General features: G+C 42.2%; 3 protein-coding genes across 5 annotated transcripts; all 3 read left to right on the top strand.

Moving 5' to 3' along the window:
- The first annotated feature begins 3273 nt into the window (after nt 1-3273).
- Nucleotides 3274-5790, top strand: LOC138191980 (betaine--homocysteine S-methyltransferase 1-like). Its single transcript, XM_069139101.1, has 8 exons — nt 3274-3358; nt 3892-4024; nt 4140-4252; nt 4380-4571; nt 4667-4814; nt 4920-5102; nt 5201-5429; nt 5538-5790. The coding sequence occupies exons 1-8, from the start codon at nt 3341-3343 to the stop codon at nt 5617-5619; spliced, it is 1098 nt and encodes a 365-aa protein (XP_068995202.1). The 5' UTR covers nt 3274-3340; the 3' UTR covers nt 5620-5790.
- Nucleotides 5791-7066: 1276 nt separating this feature from the next.
- LOC138191795 (betaine--homocysteine S-methyltransferase 1-like) lies at nt 7067-10501 on the top strand. The gene is made up of 8 exons (XM_069138806.1): nt 7067-7173; nt 7867-7999; nt 8146-8258; nt 8404-8595; nt 8699-8846; nt 9292-9474; nt 9697-9925; nt 10037-10501. Exons 1-8 carry the CDS (start codon nt 7156-7158, stop codon nt 10212-10214), a joined length of 1194 nt encoding a protein of 397 aa, XP_068994907.1. The 5' UTR covers nt 7067-7155; the 3' UTR covers nt 10215-10501.
- A 1261-nt stretch (nt 10502-11762) lies between these two features.
- Nucleotides 11763-15509, top strand: kgd4 (alpha-ketoglutarate dehydrogenase subunit 4). Of its 3 annotated transcripts, none has more exons than XM_069178349.1 (5): nt 11763-12129; nt 12384-12497; nt 13869-13932; nt 14157-14365; nt 14893-15509. In XM_069178349.1, the coding sequence occupies exons 2-5, from the start codon at nt 12444-12446 to the stop codon at nt 14908-14910; spliced, it is 345 nt and encodes a 114-aa protein (XP_069034450.1). In that variant the 5' UTR covers nt 11763-12129; nt 12384-12443; the 3' UTR covers nt 14911-15509. The 3 variants fall into 3 exon arrangements, with proteins under 3 accessions (XP_069034450.1, XP_069034449.1, XP_069034451.1); XM_069178348.1 differs by having other exon boundaries at nt 11763-12110; XM_069178350.1 differs by having other exon boundaries at nt 11763-12110; nt 12426-12497.
- The last annotated feature ends 225 nt before the right edge of the window (nt 15510-15734 follow it).

The following is a 15734-nucleotide window of genomic DNA, read 5'->3' on the forward strand; positions in this document are numbered from 1 at the left end:
AAGATAAGAAACAAGCCTACAAAGACTGCAGCGAGTTTATCAGGTCACAAAGTGCTGGTCTGCTCTGTCTCACTCACTCCGTGTCTCTCTCTTCCTAACTGTGTCTCTGTGGCCTGCAAATCCACAAAGAATGGACGATTTCAGCAGAATGTCTCTCTCAGCGTGAGTCGTGATTGGACCAGAGGAAGGGGTGGAGGTAAACAGGGGGCTGCAGCAGTGGCACTGGGAGTGAAGCAACACAGAAAACAGAACATGTGTGAAGATTGTAGGGAGAAAAGACATCAAGATTAGTGGCGGCTCTGCAGGCTCCGGTGCACAGCATTCTCATTCACTGGCTTAGTGTTCATGACATTTATCACAAAGGGAAATTTTAATGCTTTAGTAGTTACCCAAACGGCCAGAAACATGAACGTGCAATGGCATCTAGATGCAGACTGAAAAGATCAGCAATGATTAACATATAAAAACAGCATTACGGTTAATTGCAGTGCAGTTTATAATGAAACCTGTTGTTTTAAAGTAACAATTTCCAGTGTTACACCAACATTTTTGTTATATTTCTGTGGCCACCTGGCCAAAAGACCATTAGACAAGTCCAATCTTTTATCTGTGTTAGAAGTCAATAGTTAACCACAACTTATCAGTGTCAGCCCAGGTCATTCAGCTTACAAATGTGTTCCCCACAGCAAGCTTGCAAACATGTCATTTTCTGTGCTCTTTCTCCACCTTCATGCCTCAAACCTGGCCTTTTTCCCAGCCTGCCCCACTCCCACTCCTCACCCCTCAAACCACTCCAGCTCCGACCCACTGTGAAGAGTTCCTTCCCCCCCTCCAATCCCCCATTAGTCCTTTTCCTTTCACCCCCTGCTTCAGCTTTTGGTCACTGGAGCTGCACAAATGGCCGCAGTTCCAGCATCAGCCTGCGAAAACTAGTTGTGGCTACTGGAGGAAAATGTCACTGAGTACAGCTGTTGGTCAGTGTCTGATTCTCCAACTGGAATAGTTGGAATAACTCAGAAGAAATTGGATATGGTAGATATACACGATGTAAATAGATTTCATAGAACAGAATATATGGCGTAACCTGACAAGACTTCACATGTAAAGCTTAATGTAACTTCTTGGAAAAGACAAGAAAAGGAGAAAGTGAAAAGAGGAGGAGGCACAAAGTGAGTTCATTAATAAAGAAAAGGTGGAAAGAAAAATTAGACAAAGGTGTAAATCTTGTGTCCAAAAGTAGGTGATCAATGAACAAAAGAGACCTCTTATCACGCCAAGCTTCTTTGGTTCATTGATTATGTTACATAAATCATGAAATTCTAAAATGTCAATCTACTGTTGAAATACAGTACTTTTGGATATATACCTACTGTATGTATATTTAACTTTTTAACTTTTATTTTATTTTAGCAGCTTCAAGTTTAGAGTAAAGCATCTTGATGTTTACACTGAGTGACATATCAAAACCCAAGAAGTCATATTATGGCTGTATTATAGTTCATGAAATGTAATTACACTGCAACATTTGTCCAAATTAATTCTGAGCATGTTTGTAGACGAGTGTCAGAATTCATTTTCGGTTAAAACTTTTATGTAATGCAGCACTGCTTCAATGCAAGCTGATGGAATGGTGAACTATAGAATGGAGGCGGTTTTCTGAACTTTGACTCTGTTGATAAACAGAGTAGAAAGGCCTATCTGTAACGTTCCCCCTGAAACTGGATCGACCCAGCGCCGACAGAACTATACACCACCACACTGCTGGAGGTCAATATCCCCACTGTGTGTGTGTGTGTGTGTGTGTGTGTGTGTGTGTGTGTGTGTGTGTGTGTGTACTTTAATGTGTGGCAGCACATGTAAAAAAAATAAGGACAGCAAAGTCTGTGGGAAGAAAAGAAGGTGTTAATAGTTGACTTACATACATGCAATAATCTACAAGCACCAGTGGTTTAAAGTCCGGTGTAATAGAGCTTTATGATACAAGACAACGTGGTCGGGCCAGGTTGTAGTTCAAGAGTCAAGGGTCAAGCAACAAGTAATTATTTTCATTGCTGATTTCTGATATGTGTTCCCGTGCTCGGCCAATAAACCTGACTGACAGAAGATGCTTCAAATATGGATGTTGCTGCAAAAAGCTACAGATTCTACAGCATAGATACTTCACATCTAAATAATCAGCACGGTTTCAAGGTGGACACCAAAGATTAGTGTCATCAATTCAGTGTCTGACCAGATGTGAAACATAGACCCATCTCCCCTTCTGTTCTGAGTTATGGTGTTGAATAATGACCAGAAAAGTGTTTTTGTATTTTGATGTCACAGTGAAGTTGGCCTTTGACCCTTTGGATATAAAATGTCATCATTTCACTAATTTATCCTATCAGGAATTTTGTCATAATTAGCATATGGATTCTTGAGTTAACGTGTTTTGTGACCTTTGGCTAGAACATTACGATCAGTTTCTTAGATATTGCATTCATGAGAATTGGATGGACAGACGTGGGATCACAGTACTCTTCACCACTGACCCTGGATCACCGAAATCGAATCAGTTCATCTTTGGGACCAAGTGAATAAGTGCTAAATCTGAAGAAATTCCCTCCAGGCGTTCCCTGACATTTTACATGCACTAGAATGGGAAGGTTGGACAACCTGAAATTTCATGGCTATGTTGTAGGTCCTAAAGAAACAAATGCCATAATAGAAGACAAGTAAAAACAATGGAGAAGCTATAATAATTACATTTTGTACATTTTTGCTTGAAAAATTACGGATTATAAGAATATTTGCTCCGATTGATACATATTGCTCTGTAGCTTCAGTTGTAGGCACCATCTTTTGATTTGTGTGTTAATACTAACAGGAGTCTTCACAAATGGACAAGTTAAATTGTGAGGAGAATCAAAACCAGAACCATAGTTGTGTACTCTGATTACATTTTAAAGATGCTGTGGTCTGTTTAATAAACTCCGGTGCGTTCCCTTTTTGGGTCACATTTCACTTTGATCCACAGTTTTCCAAAAAGTAGTTCATGACAAAGCACAAATTGCTTGGGAGTATGTCAAGGTTAAACAAAATGTTGGCCGGATTGGAAATATAATCATTACACAGATGGATCTCTTCCTGACTCAATCTCACCTCAGCTGACCGTTCCAAGGTCATCTTCCCCGACCAGTGAGCCAAACTGTGTTGCATAATGTCAAAACAGTCAAAACAGAAACGGGGTAATTAGACATGAACTTGGCATCAACATCAAATCCTCCCATAGTCATGCAACAATATAAACTGCTGATGAACAGAACTCGGCACTCTTCCACCACAAAAAGGGGTTGATGAAGAAATGGCAACTATTAAGAAGGTAAAATAAACTTTCTGCACATATTACCACATGTTATTATTTGTATGAATATCTGAAGAGAACAGAGATTTTGCAACGTAACTGTGGGGCACCGTGGTCCTGTTAGTCGATGGACTGTGATGTTGTAATAAAACATTGTCAGTGCAGGTTCTATGTGTGCGCGTGAGTGTGGTTTGTGAAACAGCCAGCCTAAAGCAGCCGTTGCCGGAGAATCTCCAACTAAAAACTACTTTTTATCTTTGCACCTTTGAACCTGAACCGCAGCTTCTCTCACGTAAACACACATTGAATCTTCAAATTGTGATTGCATAGTATACAGCAGATATTTGTCCATTTTTCAGCCACAACATGAATTTCATCACCTTCCTGTGCTCTCAAATTATACCTTACTTTCGTGCTTATCATTTGTGGCCCTCCCTTCACACGTATTATTTTTAAGAATATGAGATGAGCAACAAAATATCCATAAGCCTATAACCCATTCAGTGTAGTGCAAAGGTTAAGTGTGTCCATGGATTCCTCTGCTCCCACAGGGTATCCTTGAACGTCTCAATGCCAGGGAGGTGGTGATTGGCGATGGGGGCTTTGTGATTGCTCTGGAGAAAAGGGGATACGTGAAAGCTGGGCCATGGACTCCTGAGGCCTCTGTCACACATCCTGAGGCCGGTGAGACAGACAGCACTCACATATTTTGAAAATGAACCCTCACAAAGTCAATACGTAGGATGCACCAACCTAAACAAGGTTTTACCTTTAATACGGAAAAGTGTGTTTCCTTCAGTGCGACAGCTGCACAGGGAGTTCCTGAGGGCAGGATCTAATGTCATGCAGACATTTACGTTCTACTCCAGCGATGACAAACTGGGGAACAGTACTGAGGCACTGAAAATCACAGTGAGTGTATAACTTTACCACCAACATGAGAAAGCTTGTGCAGATCTTGCAAATTCCAGGCTTTGACTCTTTAGCATTTAAACATTATGCGCATTGTGTCGCATCAACAAATTCAACATTCTTTCAGGGAACACAAATCAATGAGGCAGCATGCGACCTCGCAAGGCAAGTTGCCAGTGAAGGAGACGCACTGGTAGCTGGTGGAGTGTCTCAGACTCCGTCATACCTGAAGTGCAAGAGCGAGACAGAAGTGAAGGCCATCTTCAAGAAACAGCTGGAAGTCTTTGTGAAGAAGAATGTGGACTTTCTGATTGCTGAGGTGGACTCACATCATGTTTAAGTGAATTCAAGCCCTAGAAAAGTTCACAGGTCCTTTTAAAACTATTGCTGACTCTGTTGTTTGTGTCCCTGCAGTACTTTGAGCATGTTGAGGAGCTTGAGTGGGCCGTACAGGTGCTGAAGACCAGCGGGAAGCCTGTGGCGGCTTCTCTCTGCATGGGACCAGAGGGAGACATGCACAACGTCTCACCCGGAGAGTGTGCTGTCAGGCTGGTGAAGGCTGGTATTTTATAGGGCCTGATCTCACACTCTGTCCTCTCATTTCACTCGATTGAAATTCACCTGTGTTTTCAGACACAGCAATAATCCATTCCTCCATGTTCTCCAGGTGCCCAGATTGTGGGAGTCAACTGCCACTGTGACCCCATGACCTGCGTGAAGGCTGTCAAGTTGATGAAGGAGGGAGTGGAGAAGGCCGGGCTAACGGCTCACTACATGGTGCAGCCCCTGGGGTTCCACACTCCCGACTGCAACTGTCAGGGATACCTCAATCTGCCAGAATTCCCCTTTGGTAATATATTTTTCTTGCATATTAAAAAAAACAAACAAACAATGAATCGCGCAATTGGCAACTTCTCACATTTGTCTTATTTCTCCTTCTTCGCTCAGCTCTGGAGACCAGGAGCCTGACCCGCTGGGATGCGCACAAGTACGCCCGAGAGGCCTATAAGGCCGGCATCCGATTCATTGGTGGCTGCTGTGGGTTTGAGCCTTATCACATCAGGGCTGTGGCAGAGGAGCTGGCCCCCGAGAGAGGCTTCCTCCCGGCTGCATCAGAGAAACATGGAATGTGGGGTGCTAGTCTGGAGATGCACACCAAGCCCTGGGTCAGAGCCAGGTAAACCATCTGAAAATATTCAATAGACTGAAATGCACACTATTTTAGGACTATAGTTATTTGGTGCATCTTTTTTCTGTGTGTAACCTGGGTTTTTATCTCCTCTAGGTCCAGGCGTGATTATTGGGAGCACCTCTTGCCCGCATCTGGTCGTCCCATGTGCCCGTCCCTCTCCACACCAGACACATGAGCAAGACAGAGACAAAATCAATGCACCCCTCCCTGCAGTCCGTCAGTAGGAGAGGGACGATGGAGAAAGAGTGCTGTCTTTGTAGCAACAAAGCTCCAGTTGTGGAGTGTTATAATGTAAAGCCCAAAACAACAAACCTAACTTAATCTTGTATGTATTTTAATTATAAAAAATGCTCCCTCAAAGGTCCATTATGGGTGCAGTTTTGTTTTCATTTTATGTGCCGCCTCTTGAGTCTATTTTTATAACACACTTATATGCAGATGTTCCCCATATATACCTACCGCTGAACACCAACTCTGCTTCTTCTTTAAAAGGTTAAAGAATGTTAAAACTCTGAAAAAAATTCTCAGTACTGATTAATACTGATTAATCTGAGATTTTGCTGCTCAGTCCTTCATGCCTCCCAGCAATGTGACTTGATAAAATTTGATCATGTCTCTGTATTATGGCACCCTACTGTACAACTCATGTAAAGAACCTGGGGATTGCTTTTGATTCCTCTTTTACATTAGACCTCTAGATTGAATCTCTTGTCAAAGCTCCTTTTCTTAAAGTAAATTCATGCCTTTCTTTCAAAGATCTTGAGAAAGTCATTCATGCTTTTATTACTTTGAGGCTGGACTATTGCAATTCTTTGTATGCAGGAATGTGCCAGGCATGAACATCCTGGATGCAGGTTGCTGTTTTGGCTTAATATAAAAAAAATCTTTTTACAAATCTGGTGACAGCCATAGCCGGAAGTATTATGTTTTCTGGATATCACGGTCAAGGTCAATATTACCTCACGTCTGTCCTATCTATCAGTCCCATTCTTGTGAATGCGATACAATTATTCAACTCCATAAACTGAGGAGCAGAAGGGGAAATTGGCACATTATTTCACATTTAGGACAGATACTGAATTTATTATTTTATTTTAAGGTGTAAACCTTGGTGTCCATCTAGAAATTGTGGTGATTGTACAGGTCTTTTGTGCTGCCAGGATTGAAGTTGAGTGTGAACCTTTCACTTTATAGAATGTATTGCTTCTCTGCAGCAACATTTACATGAGTTTGGACAGATATGCATGTAAACTACAATTTGAGTGGTTAGTAGAGGCATACAACTGCCAAATTGCTTATTTTGTCTTTAATATCTTAAATGTTTTAAGACTATTAGATTGTTTTAATTCCATTAAAACTGACATGTCAAATGTGTTTGCCTGATATCAAATTGAACTGAGGGAATTTGTCTATTTAGGGTCACTAAAACTGGACCTCACAAAATAACAGGAACGCTGACAAACACACCAAGAACTATAATTAATCCGGACCAAACTAGTAGCACACAGTCTCAATACTCCCATTCAGCTCGAGAGGGGAGGGGAAGGAATAAACATTGCAGTTGTGTAACTTGGTTCTTGCCAATCAGAGCAGCTCTTCCTCAGATCCCTCCCCATCTTCAGTGAGATTTATTGTGGCCTTCTGCCCCACTCTAGTGTCACTTCAGCCTCTCAAAGTCTGAGTAGTCAGGGGTCCACACAGCTGCAGGATTATGGCACCATCAAAGAAGGTACGTGTTGATTTTTGTCTAAAGGGAAGGTATGCTATCAGGACCATTCCGCAGAATATCCACGCAGGAATGTCATTTTCAAACTCCAAAGTTTATCACATTATTGAAACATTTAGTAGTGACTTAGGATGGATGAGCACAAATTACAAAAAAAGCAAACTGTTATATTTCCCCTCGGGGATTAATAAAGTGCATAAAATCTAAAAATCTAAAAAAAAAAAATCTAAATATATATATATTTGATATTTGAGTGGAAGAATTCTGCTCCCATCCTGGTGCACTGCTGGTGAGCAGTTTTAGGGGCTGGATATTTAGAGTTGTGTTTTTGGGTGGTGTGTATTCTGTTCACATTAGCCTTTTTCATGAGGAACAAACTTGACTCAATGTGATTAGAGGTTCTGGGGAGGCTTAATGGAATGCGTGCATAACAGGTGGAGCTTTTCTTAGTTTTAGATATGTGAATGAATAATGCTGCTAACTTGTCAACTCGTGGTCTTTGAGATAAGGGGGGATGTGGCACTGGATTTGGGAAACCACAATGCATAAGGCATAATGGATTATAAATTTATATCAGCTGGTGGTCTCCAGGTTTTCTTGGAATGAAACATTGTAGACCCCCAGTGGCTCAGCAGTGGCATTTGCAGCTTGACTAATCAAGTCATACTCAATGTGTATTATTGTAATCCTTCACAGGGAATCTTGGAGCGTCTTAACGCTGGGGAGGTAGTGATCGGGGATGGAGGCTTCGTGTTTGCCCTGGAGAAGAGAGGCTACGTGAAGGCCGGTCCCTGGACCCCTGAAGCTGCTTCAGAGTACCCTGAAGCAGGTGAGAACCAGCTGTTACACCAACTTTAATGGGTTTCTTAAAGTGGACTCTTCATTATTCTCTGCAGGATTTTATTTCAAGAAATGTTGTGTGTGTGCATTTGTCAATATGTTTACCTCATGATCCAATCTCTTAATGATTTCCAGTGCGACAGCTGCACAGGGAGTTCCTGAGGTCTGGGGCCAACATCATGCAGACCTTCACCTTCTACGCCAGTGACGACAAGCTGGAGAACAGGGGCAACAAGATGACCTTCACTGTAAGTTACATGGACAATGTCACCTGTGCAATGAAAACAGTAGCTAAAATGACTCCAGCCATTCCTTTATCAACGCAATGTTAATCACAAAGTAAACGTTTGATTCTCAACTTTGCCCCCACCATGATTTGGCTTCCTTCTGCAGGGAGCTCAGATCAACGAGGCCGCCTGTGATCTGGCCCGTCAGGTCGCCAATGAGGGCGACGCCCTGGTTGCTGGTGGAGTGTGCCAGACTCCATCCTACCTGAGCTGCAAGAGTGAGGCAGAGGTGAAGGCTATCCTCAAGAAACAGCTGGATGTGTTCATCAAGAAAAATGTGGACTTCCTGATTGCTGAGGTAGAGATTTTGTAACAAACACCAAGAGGCAACTGAATGCTGTAAAATAACTGTATCAGTTTTGTTTATTTCTGACGTTGGGTCTTCTGCCTCTGTCCTGCAGTACTTTGAGCACGTTGAAGAGGCCGTGTGGGCTGTGGAGGTGCTGAAGCAGACAGGGAAGCCTGTGGCTGCTTCTCTGTGTATTGGACCAGAGGGAGACATGCACGGGATCTCACCTGGAGAGTGCGCTGTCAGGCTGGTTAAAGCTGGTGGGTTCTTTGATACAGTTTATCCAAAATGACTCATTAACATAACTTACAAGTCCACATTCTTTCCCAATAGAGCAGCTACATAGAATTTAGTTTTCCAGTGAGTGTAAGATGAATGTTGACATTTAATTTTATAATAACTGGCCAATATTTATTGTTGATGAGGACATTTAGAACTAATAGATATACAGTACGATATAACACATCTGTTGTTGGTTTAATGGTGAATCTTTAAAGCAGTCTACAGGCCAAAACTGTGTCCAGTAGCCGTTCTGTTCAGTCACCAGCACCAAAATGTTTACCATTTCAAAGAACGAGAAGAATTTGAAATTTGAAGACTTTGCTACCACAACTGCAAACCACCATTCGTGCTGTGTCACTTAATTGTGTACTTTCTTTCCTTATCTGTAACAGTCAGCCTAAACCATTGCGTGTACTTCTGTAGGTGCCCAGATTGTGGGAGTCAACTGCCACTTTGACCCCATGACCTGCGTGAAGACTGTCAAGTTGATGAAGGAGGGAGTGGAGAAGGCCGGGCTGAAGGCTCACTACATGGTGCAGCCTCTGGCATACCACACTCCCGACTGCAACTGTCAGGGATTCATTGATCTGCCAGAGTTCCCCTTCGGTAATAACATACTGTGTTGCACTTAAAATCTGCCATTCAATTGCCATGGATAAAATTACACCCTAAAAAGAAGTGCTTTCTTTATGTGCATGCCTTTACACCCTCTGCTGGTGTGCTGTATTACACTGCAGCAAGGTTACACATTCAACACAAAAATGCACAATTCTCACCACAAACAACCAAACCGCAATTAAATGTGTTTAAAACGGACTTTTCTGTCAGGTCTGGAGCCCAGGATCCTGACCCGCTGGGACATGCACAAGTACGCCAGAGAGGCCTACAATGTTGGCATCCGCTACATTGGCGGCTGCTGTGGGTTTGAGCCTTATCACATCAGGGCTGTGGCAGAGGAGCTGGCCCCCGAGAGAGGCTTCCTCCCAGTTGCTTCTGAGAAACACGGCAACTGGGGTGCTGGTCTGGAGATGCACACCAAGCCTTGGGTCAGAGCCAGGTCAGAGGCAACTACTAATCTGTCAATCAGCCACCAAGTACCATGCATATGCACATAAAGTCAGTCAAATGTGAAGTATTGGCTCTTGAGTATTCTTGTTTTTTCTTTCAGATCCCGTCGTAACTACTGGGAGAACCTGAAGCCAGCCTCTGGTCGCCCCCAGTGTGCCTCCCTGTCCCTTCCCGATGGCTGGGGTGTCACCAAGGGCCACTCTGACCTCATGCAACAGAAAGAAGCCACTTCTCAGGACCAACTCAAAAAGCTGTTCGACAGGTCAAAGAGCCACTGAGTCCGTCTGTCTCCCTCAGACCTGGCAGCGGACACGAGTCAAACAGCTGTGCTATGGAGCAACTGATGCACAGTGGTGTTACACTATCTGCATACACTGCTGCACCTAACTAACATAATGTCAAGCAGCAAATCCTCACTTGAGACTGGCACTGTTCTGAGTGTCTGTCGATTGTAAAACTGAGGCCAAAGTATCTCAAGTTAGGAGTTGCCCCATGTTAAGATCGGGACCGTTTTGTTATCCATAACCCTGGACCAGTTTGTTTAATAAAATAAGATCAAACAAAATATGAATTGGTTACTTGACTGTTGAGATGTAGTTTCTTGCTGTGGATGGGAGGGTGGAGTTTGGGTGCAGTATACTCTCAGTCGCTGCCTCATCACTTCCATCCTCTGTAGATGTGGCACCATCACACAAACACTTTTATTACTGGAAAGAACATTTAAACCTGGACAAATATGTAATACATACTCAAACATGTTTAAATAAGGCAAGGTTTCAAAGCAATGAGGGCTAACACAAAACCATTAGGCCTAGCAGTAGCAGTGGTGATTATCATTTTTTTATTATTATTATTATTATTATTATTATTATTATTATTATTATTATTATTATTATTATTCATAGCTAATTCCTGCCATGGGAAAGTAAAAGTCTGAATAATTGCAGGTCTGTTACTCCCCAGACACAGCAACCATTCAAAAACATAGCACAGGAGTGGATCTCTTCAGTCCGTACAATACAATTTCTAAACATGCTGTTAGGGTTTGGAGACTCCCTTGTCCCACACTGTGGTTTCAGTATAATTTATGAATTCCTAATTACACATGAGTAAAAAGTCCTAAAACATGGCGAGGCTTCAGAGGATCATGCAATGAAGGAATCCAGGAGTAATGCTGTTCTCATGAGGCTCATTTTTAACCACATTTACAAAGAGCTTCATTGAAAAGATGTTGACACTGTGTTCAACTTTTAAATCCTTTTTTAATCAAAGAGAAATACGAATTTTAGAGCATACAAACCAATCCACGACGGTCATTTACATGACTTTTTCTTTAACGGTTTTATACATCACAGCGGGTACTCTTAAGATCAATTTGCTCCATATAAAATTAGGCCTGTGAACAGTTGAATCAGAGTTCTGTGCATTGCAGGCTGACCAGCAACTCTGCACTGTAAACCAGAGTTTAGATTAGCCCGATGAAACTGCTATTGAGCTGCATTATGAGAATAGTAATATACAGCATTTTATAATAGAGGCCCAAACATTATTGAACAGCAATAATAAGCTACATTCAGTTGGACAGTCTTTATTTACGCCGTTTATTCGGCCTATGAAATATTGGAGGGGGATCGTTTGTTTATATCTATTATATTATGTGTAAATAAAAATACAGCACAAGAGGTTTGAGGTTTAGTTGTTTGATGTTTGTTTATTAAAGCGCACTGTGAAGTTTTCCGCTGGTGACACATCTTCATCATAAAAGATCTCTGCTGCCTTCCTCGTTTATAATTGGACGAGCTTTGACCACGTGACCGGGTTATCCGGTTCTTTTCTTTTTTAGGGGGGAGTGTGATTCAGGACCGGGTCCGGTGTCTGTCTTTGCCCCGCACAGTGGCCTTGAATGACATTTCCCGTTATCACAATATTGACACTATTTTTTTTTTTATTTTTGTTGCCGTTTACCTGCTTTAAGTGGAATTAAAACACCTGCGGAGGATTTCCGGGACCTCGGCTGATTTTCCTCCACAGTGGATTAAGGTCTCCGAGTGATCTATTTTTGTCCATGTCCTTTTTGTCCGGGACAGTAACAGAAGGCTTGTAGTAATGGCCTGAACATTTGACCGAGCAGGACCAGTCACTAACAACCTATCTGTCGGCTCATCGCCAGAAAGGTAAAGACGGAGCTCAAACGTAAGATATGTCTCATTAAAAGAATTAGAAGTTATGTTCATGTGTAAGTTTATGTCTTCTTGTCCAGATAACATAAATAGTCTCACTGCACTAGGATGAAGACTCATCCTGTATCAGATAGACTTTGTCTCTTGTGTCTGTCCCCCCCCCCATGCACCATATTCCTAAATCGCATCCCCTGGACCACTGTGCGTTAATGGTATAGACTCCTGTTTTCAATGACCACAGCGCCATCATGTGGTGTGTTTCCGCAGCTACAGGAACTTTTTCTTTTTTTTTTTTTTTTATCCCGGAAGTGAAGCCGTGAGGTCGCCATGGGGAGCAAAGTCAGCTCCAAAATGGCAGCTCCCGCCGCCCGAGTGATTCAGGTAACATCGCTCCTGATGTCTTTAAGTGCTCATGACGTCTGCGTGTTGTGTTGAAATGAAGGTTGTAAAGTCAAACGATGTTTCTCTGTTTCTTCTGAACAGTCGATGACTTGTTCCAGCGGGGCCGTTTGGAGAATAACCGTCGTACCCTTGTTAGTGTCCTTGTTAAACCGACAAACACAGAGACATGTCCTCCTTTTATTATGTCCTCCATTTATTATGTCCTCCTTTTATGATGTCCTCCTTTTGTTATGGCCTCCTTTTATGATGTCCTCCTTTTGTTATGGCCTCCTTTTATGATGTCCTCCTTTTATTATGTCCTCCATTTATTATGTCCTCCTTTTATGATGTCCTCCTTTTGTTATGGCCTCCTTTTATGATGTCCTCCTTTTGTTATGTCGTCCTTTTATGATGTCCTCCTTTTATTATGTCCTCCTTTTGTTATGTCCTCCTTTTATGATGTCCTCCTTTTATGATGTCGTCCTTTTACACACTAAATCAACGTTTATTGACATTTGAAGTGTCCCGGCTGACCTAGAGACACACGTGTGTTGAGGAGGTAAATAACTTTGGTCCTGAGCTGAAACGACCTAAAAAAAAAATAAGCTCCAGACAGAATTTACTTTGCTGCTGACTCAGTAATCACCCATTTTGTCCATATTTGTTGTCAGTCAAAGACAAATATTTGATGTGAAAAGCTCGTATCTTTGTACCTTATTAGACCCAGCAAACCTGTAAACAACTGCGACCGCAGTGGCTGGTTTTATAATTGATCAACTATTGGATTACTTTAGTCTGATTAGAGGAGCCAGAGTGGAGAGGTCACGTGTGGAGCTGCTTCCTGTGTTAGTTTCAAATTAAAAGTGCCCCAGCTTTTTTTTTAATTTTTTTATACAGTCCAGTCCTCTACTACGTACTTCTGTCAGCGCACCTAGTTGTGTGCCGACATTTTTGACAGGGTAGCACAGAGTGGTTATTTTACCTAAAAATAAATGTGTTTCACACACACGGTAAATATGCTGATGGCAGTATTGTGGTACACTTGTGCGGACTTGTGCAGCCGCTGTTTCTGGACTCGGCCGGTGGTCCCTCTCTTTCTGCTTTGCAGCCGTGATGGCAGCCTTTGAGAGTTTCCTACTACCGACGCTTCGACCTATAAGAGTCCCACCGTTCGGGTACTCATCGAAAATGGATTTAGATTATTTGTTTTGTCCAACCAAGAATCCAAATTCCAGATATGTTGTACTTGCTGTCACATAAATCAGTGAAACGTAGAAAACACTCACATTTGAGAACGTAGAACCATATTTCTTATCATTTCGTGAACTGACCCTTCAACTGACTTGACACGGACGTTGTGTGTTTTCTCAGGCTGTTCGGCCTCGTGCTCCTCTGATCAAGTTCCCCAACAGAGAAGGCAACCCGAGGCCCAACGGTAAGTCAAATAAGAGTGAACGAAGTCACGTAGCTGACATTATGACGTATGCTGAGGAATGCACCATGAATCAGTTTGTATTACAACCTCTCTTTTGTTTTGGGGAGTATTTTCACAATTTTGTGTCTAACTGGTTGGATGTATTAATTTAGGTGAACACATCTTTTACCCAGCGATTATTGCTTCTTTTTTTTTTTTCTTCTTCTTCTTCTTTCCTCCTCCAGCCCAAGAGGCCTTGAAGACATTAGCGGTAAACCTCCCACAACACAACGCTCCCAGCTCCCCTTCGGCTGCAGCGCCACCTCCGTTCTCCACACCTCATGTACCTTTGACTCCGATCCCCGGCTCGCCCGACACCCTGGCCTCCGCTCAGCTTCTGCCTGCCAGGTACCGCAGGAGACTGTTGACATTGGATGAAATGGATTACATCCAGGTGAGGAGCGGAGACGTACAGTACGGGGGATGAGGTGGTGGAAAATAAGGGGGAAATGTCCTGACGGCATGGTTGCTTTAACATTTTTAATTTGGCGGCAGTTAAAATTATAACGGCTGCCTTTGATTTTGCCTTTAATAAAAACATGTAGCGTGAAAGTTGGCTTTAAAACTGTGAATGTTAACCGTCAGCCTTATTGCACTGTAGGTATCGGTATAGTGATGCTTATGTGTGCTCTATAACCTAGATTTGATGTCATTGATTGGGAATTAGGGAGAATTTATAACAGGAAAACGACAACAACAACAATAAAAGGAGTTTAACGTAACTGTCCATCGCCATTTTATAAATTTTATTACATTTTATTGTAAATACCTAGCGGTAAGAACTGGTAATGTAAATCTAAGTAAAGTTGGACCATTAAAGAGAGTATAGGGAGCTTAAATGTCGTGTTTCTTATCAGTGAATGTGAGTTTGTTTTGGTTTTTTTTGACAAATTTGTATTCTGTTTTCTTTCTTCGCCACAGCGTGGTGGACCAGAATGACACGAAGCGACTTGATCACTGCAACCAAAGTCCTGATGTGTTGGAGATCAATATGTGTCTTTAAGTCTGTTCCTCAGCACCAGAGAACCCAACGCCACCAGATATGTAGAATAAAGTATTACATGAATCCTGTTAAAATGTACATATGTTTATTTTTAGATTTAAAATCTTGATTGTACTTTGAGTTCACTCTATGGGACATCTTCATTTGTAATACACGCTGCAAACGCACAACATTAACTTCTCGGTTTTCATTTATTTACTGCACAATCCCGGCAGTTTTTTTTGTTTGTTAACAAAATTATTTAATTTTACTGGACCAGCTTATTTCACTATTCTTCTGGTTTTTTAATTTTGTCATATAATTTAGTTTGAGCTTCACCTGCAGTGTCACCATACCCGAATCCAAGCACAAGGCTCCGGGATAATAGTATAAAATGCTTTTTTTTTTTTTTGTTCATGTCCGTCGCTGCAGTAAAGACGGCTCCGTTTCTTTGGAGCTGAACTTACGCTGAAGGGACGGTGGATATCGAGTTGCAACAGTACTGCATGAAATAGTGGATTTAAAAAAAAAAAATTAAAAGAATATTTTATTTTGATTGTGATGTTCTTTAGCCTGGACTTACACACCCAAGTTCATTTTGTGAATACGAGTCTGACCACACTCGACTGAGGATCGTGTCCAGTCATTGCATCCTAATGGACAAAGACCTCCGGTCGATTCTGAAACTATTGCAGCAGCCGTTAATCGATCGGCATTGACCGTCATGACGCATGCTGTGCGCCTAAACTCGCCAAGCTGTAAACAACAAAAGACTTTCATC

Source organism: Embiotoca jacksoni, unplaced genomic scaffold (assembly GCF_022577435.1).
Source record: "Embiotoca jacksoni isolate LCO1_2020_lvr unplaced genomic scaffold, fEmbJac1.0.p SCAF_8, whole genome shotgun sequence".
Lineage (NCBI taxonomy): Eukaryota > Metazoa > Chordata > Actinopteri > Embiotocidae > Embiotoca > Embiotoca jacksoni.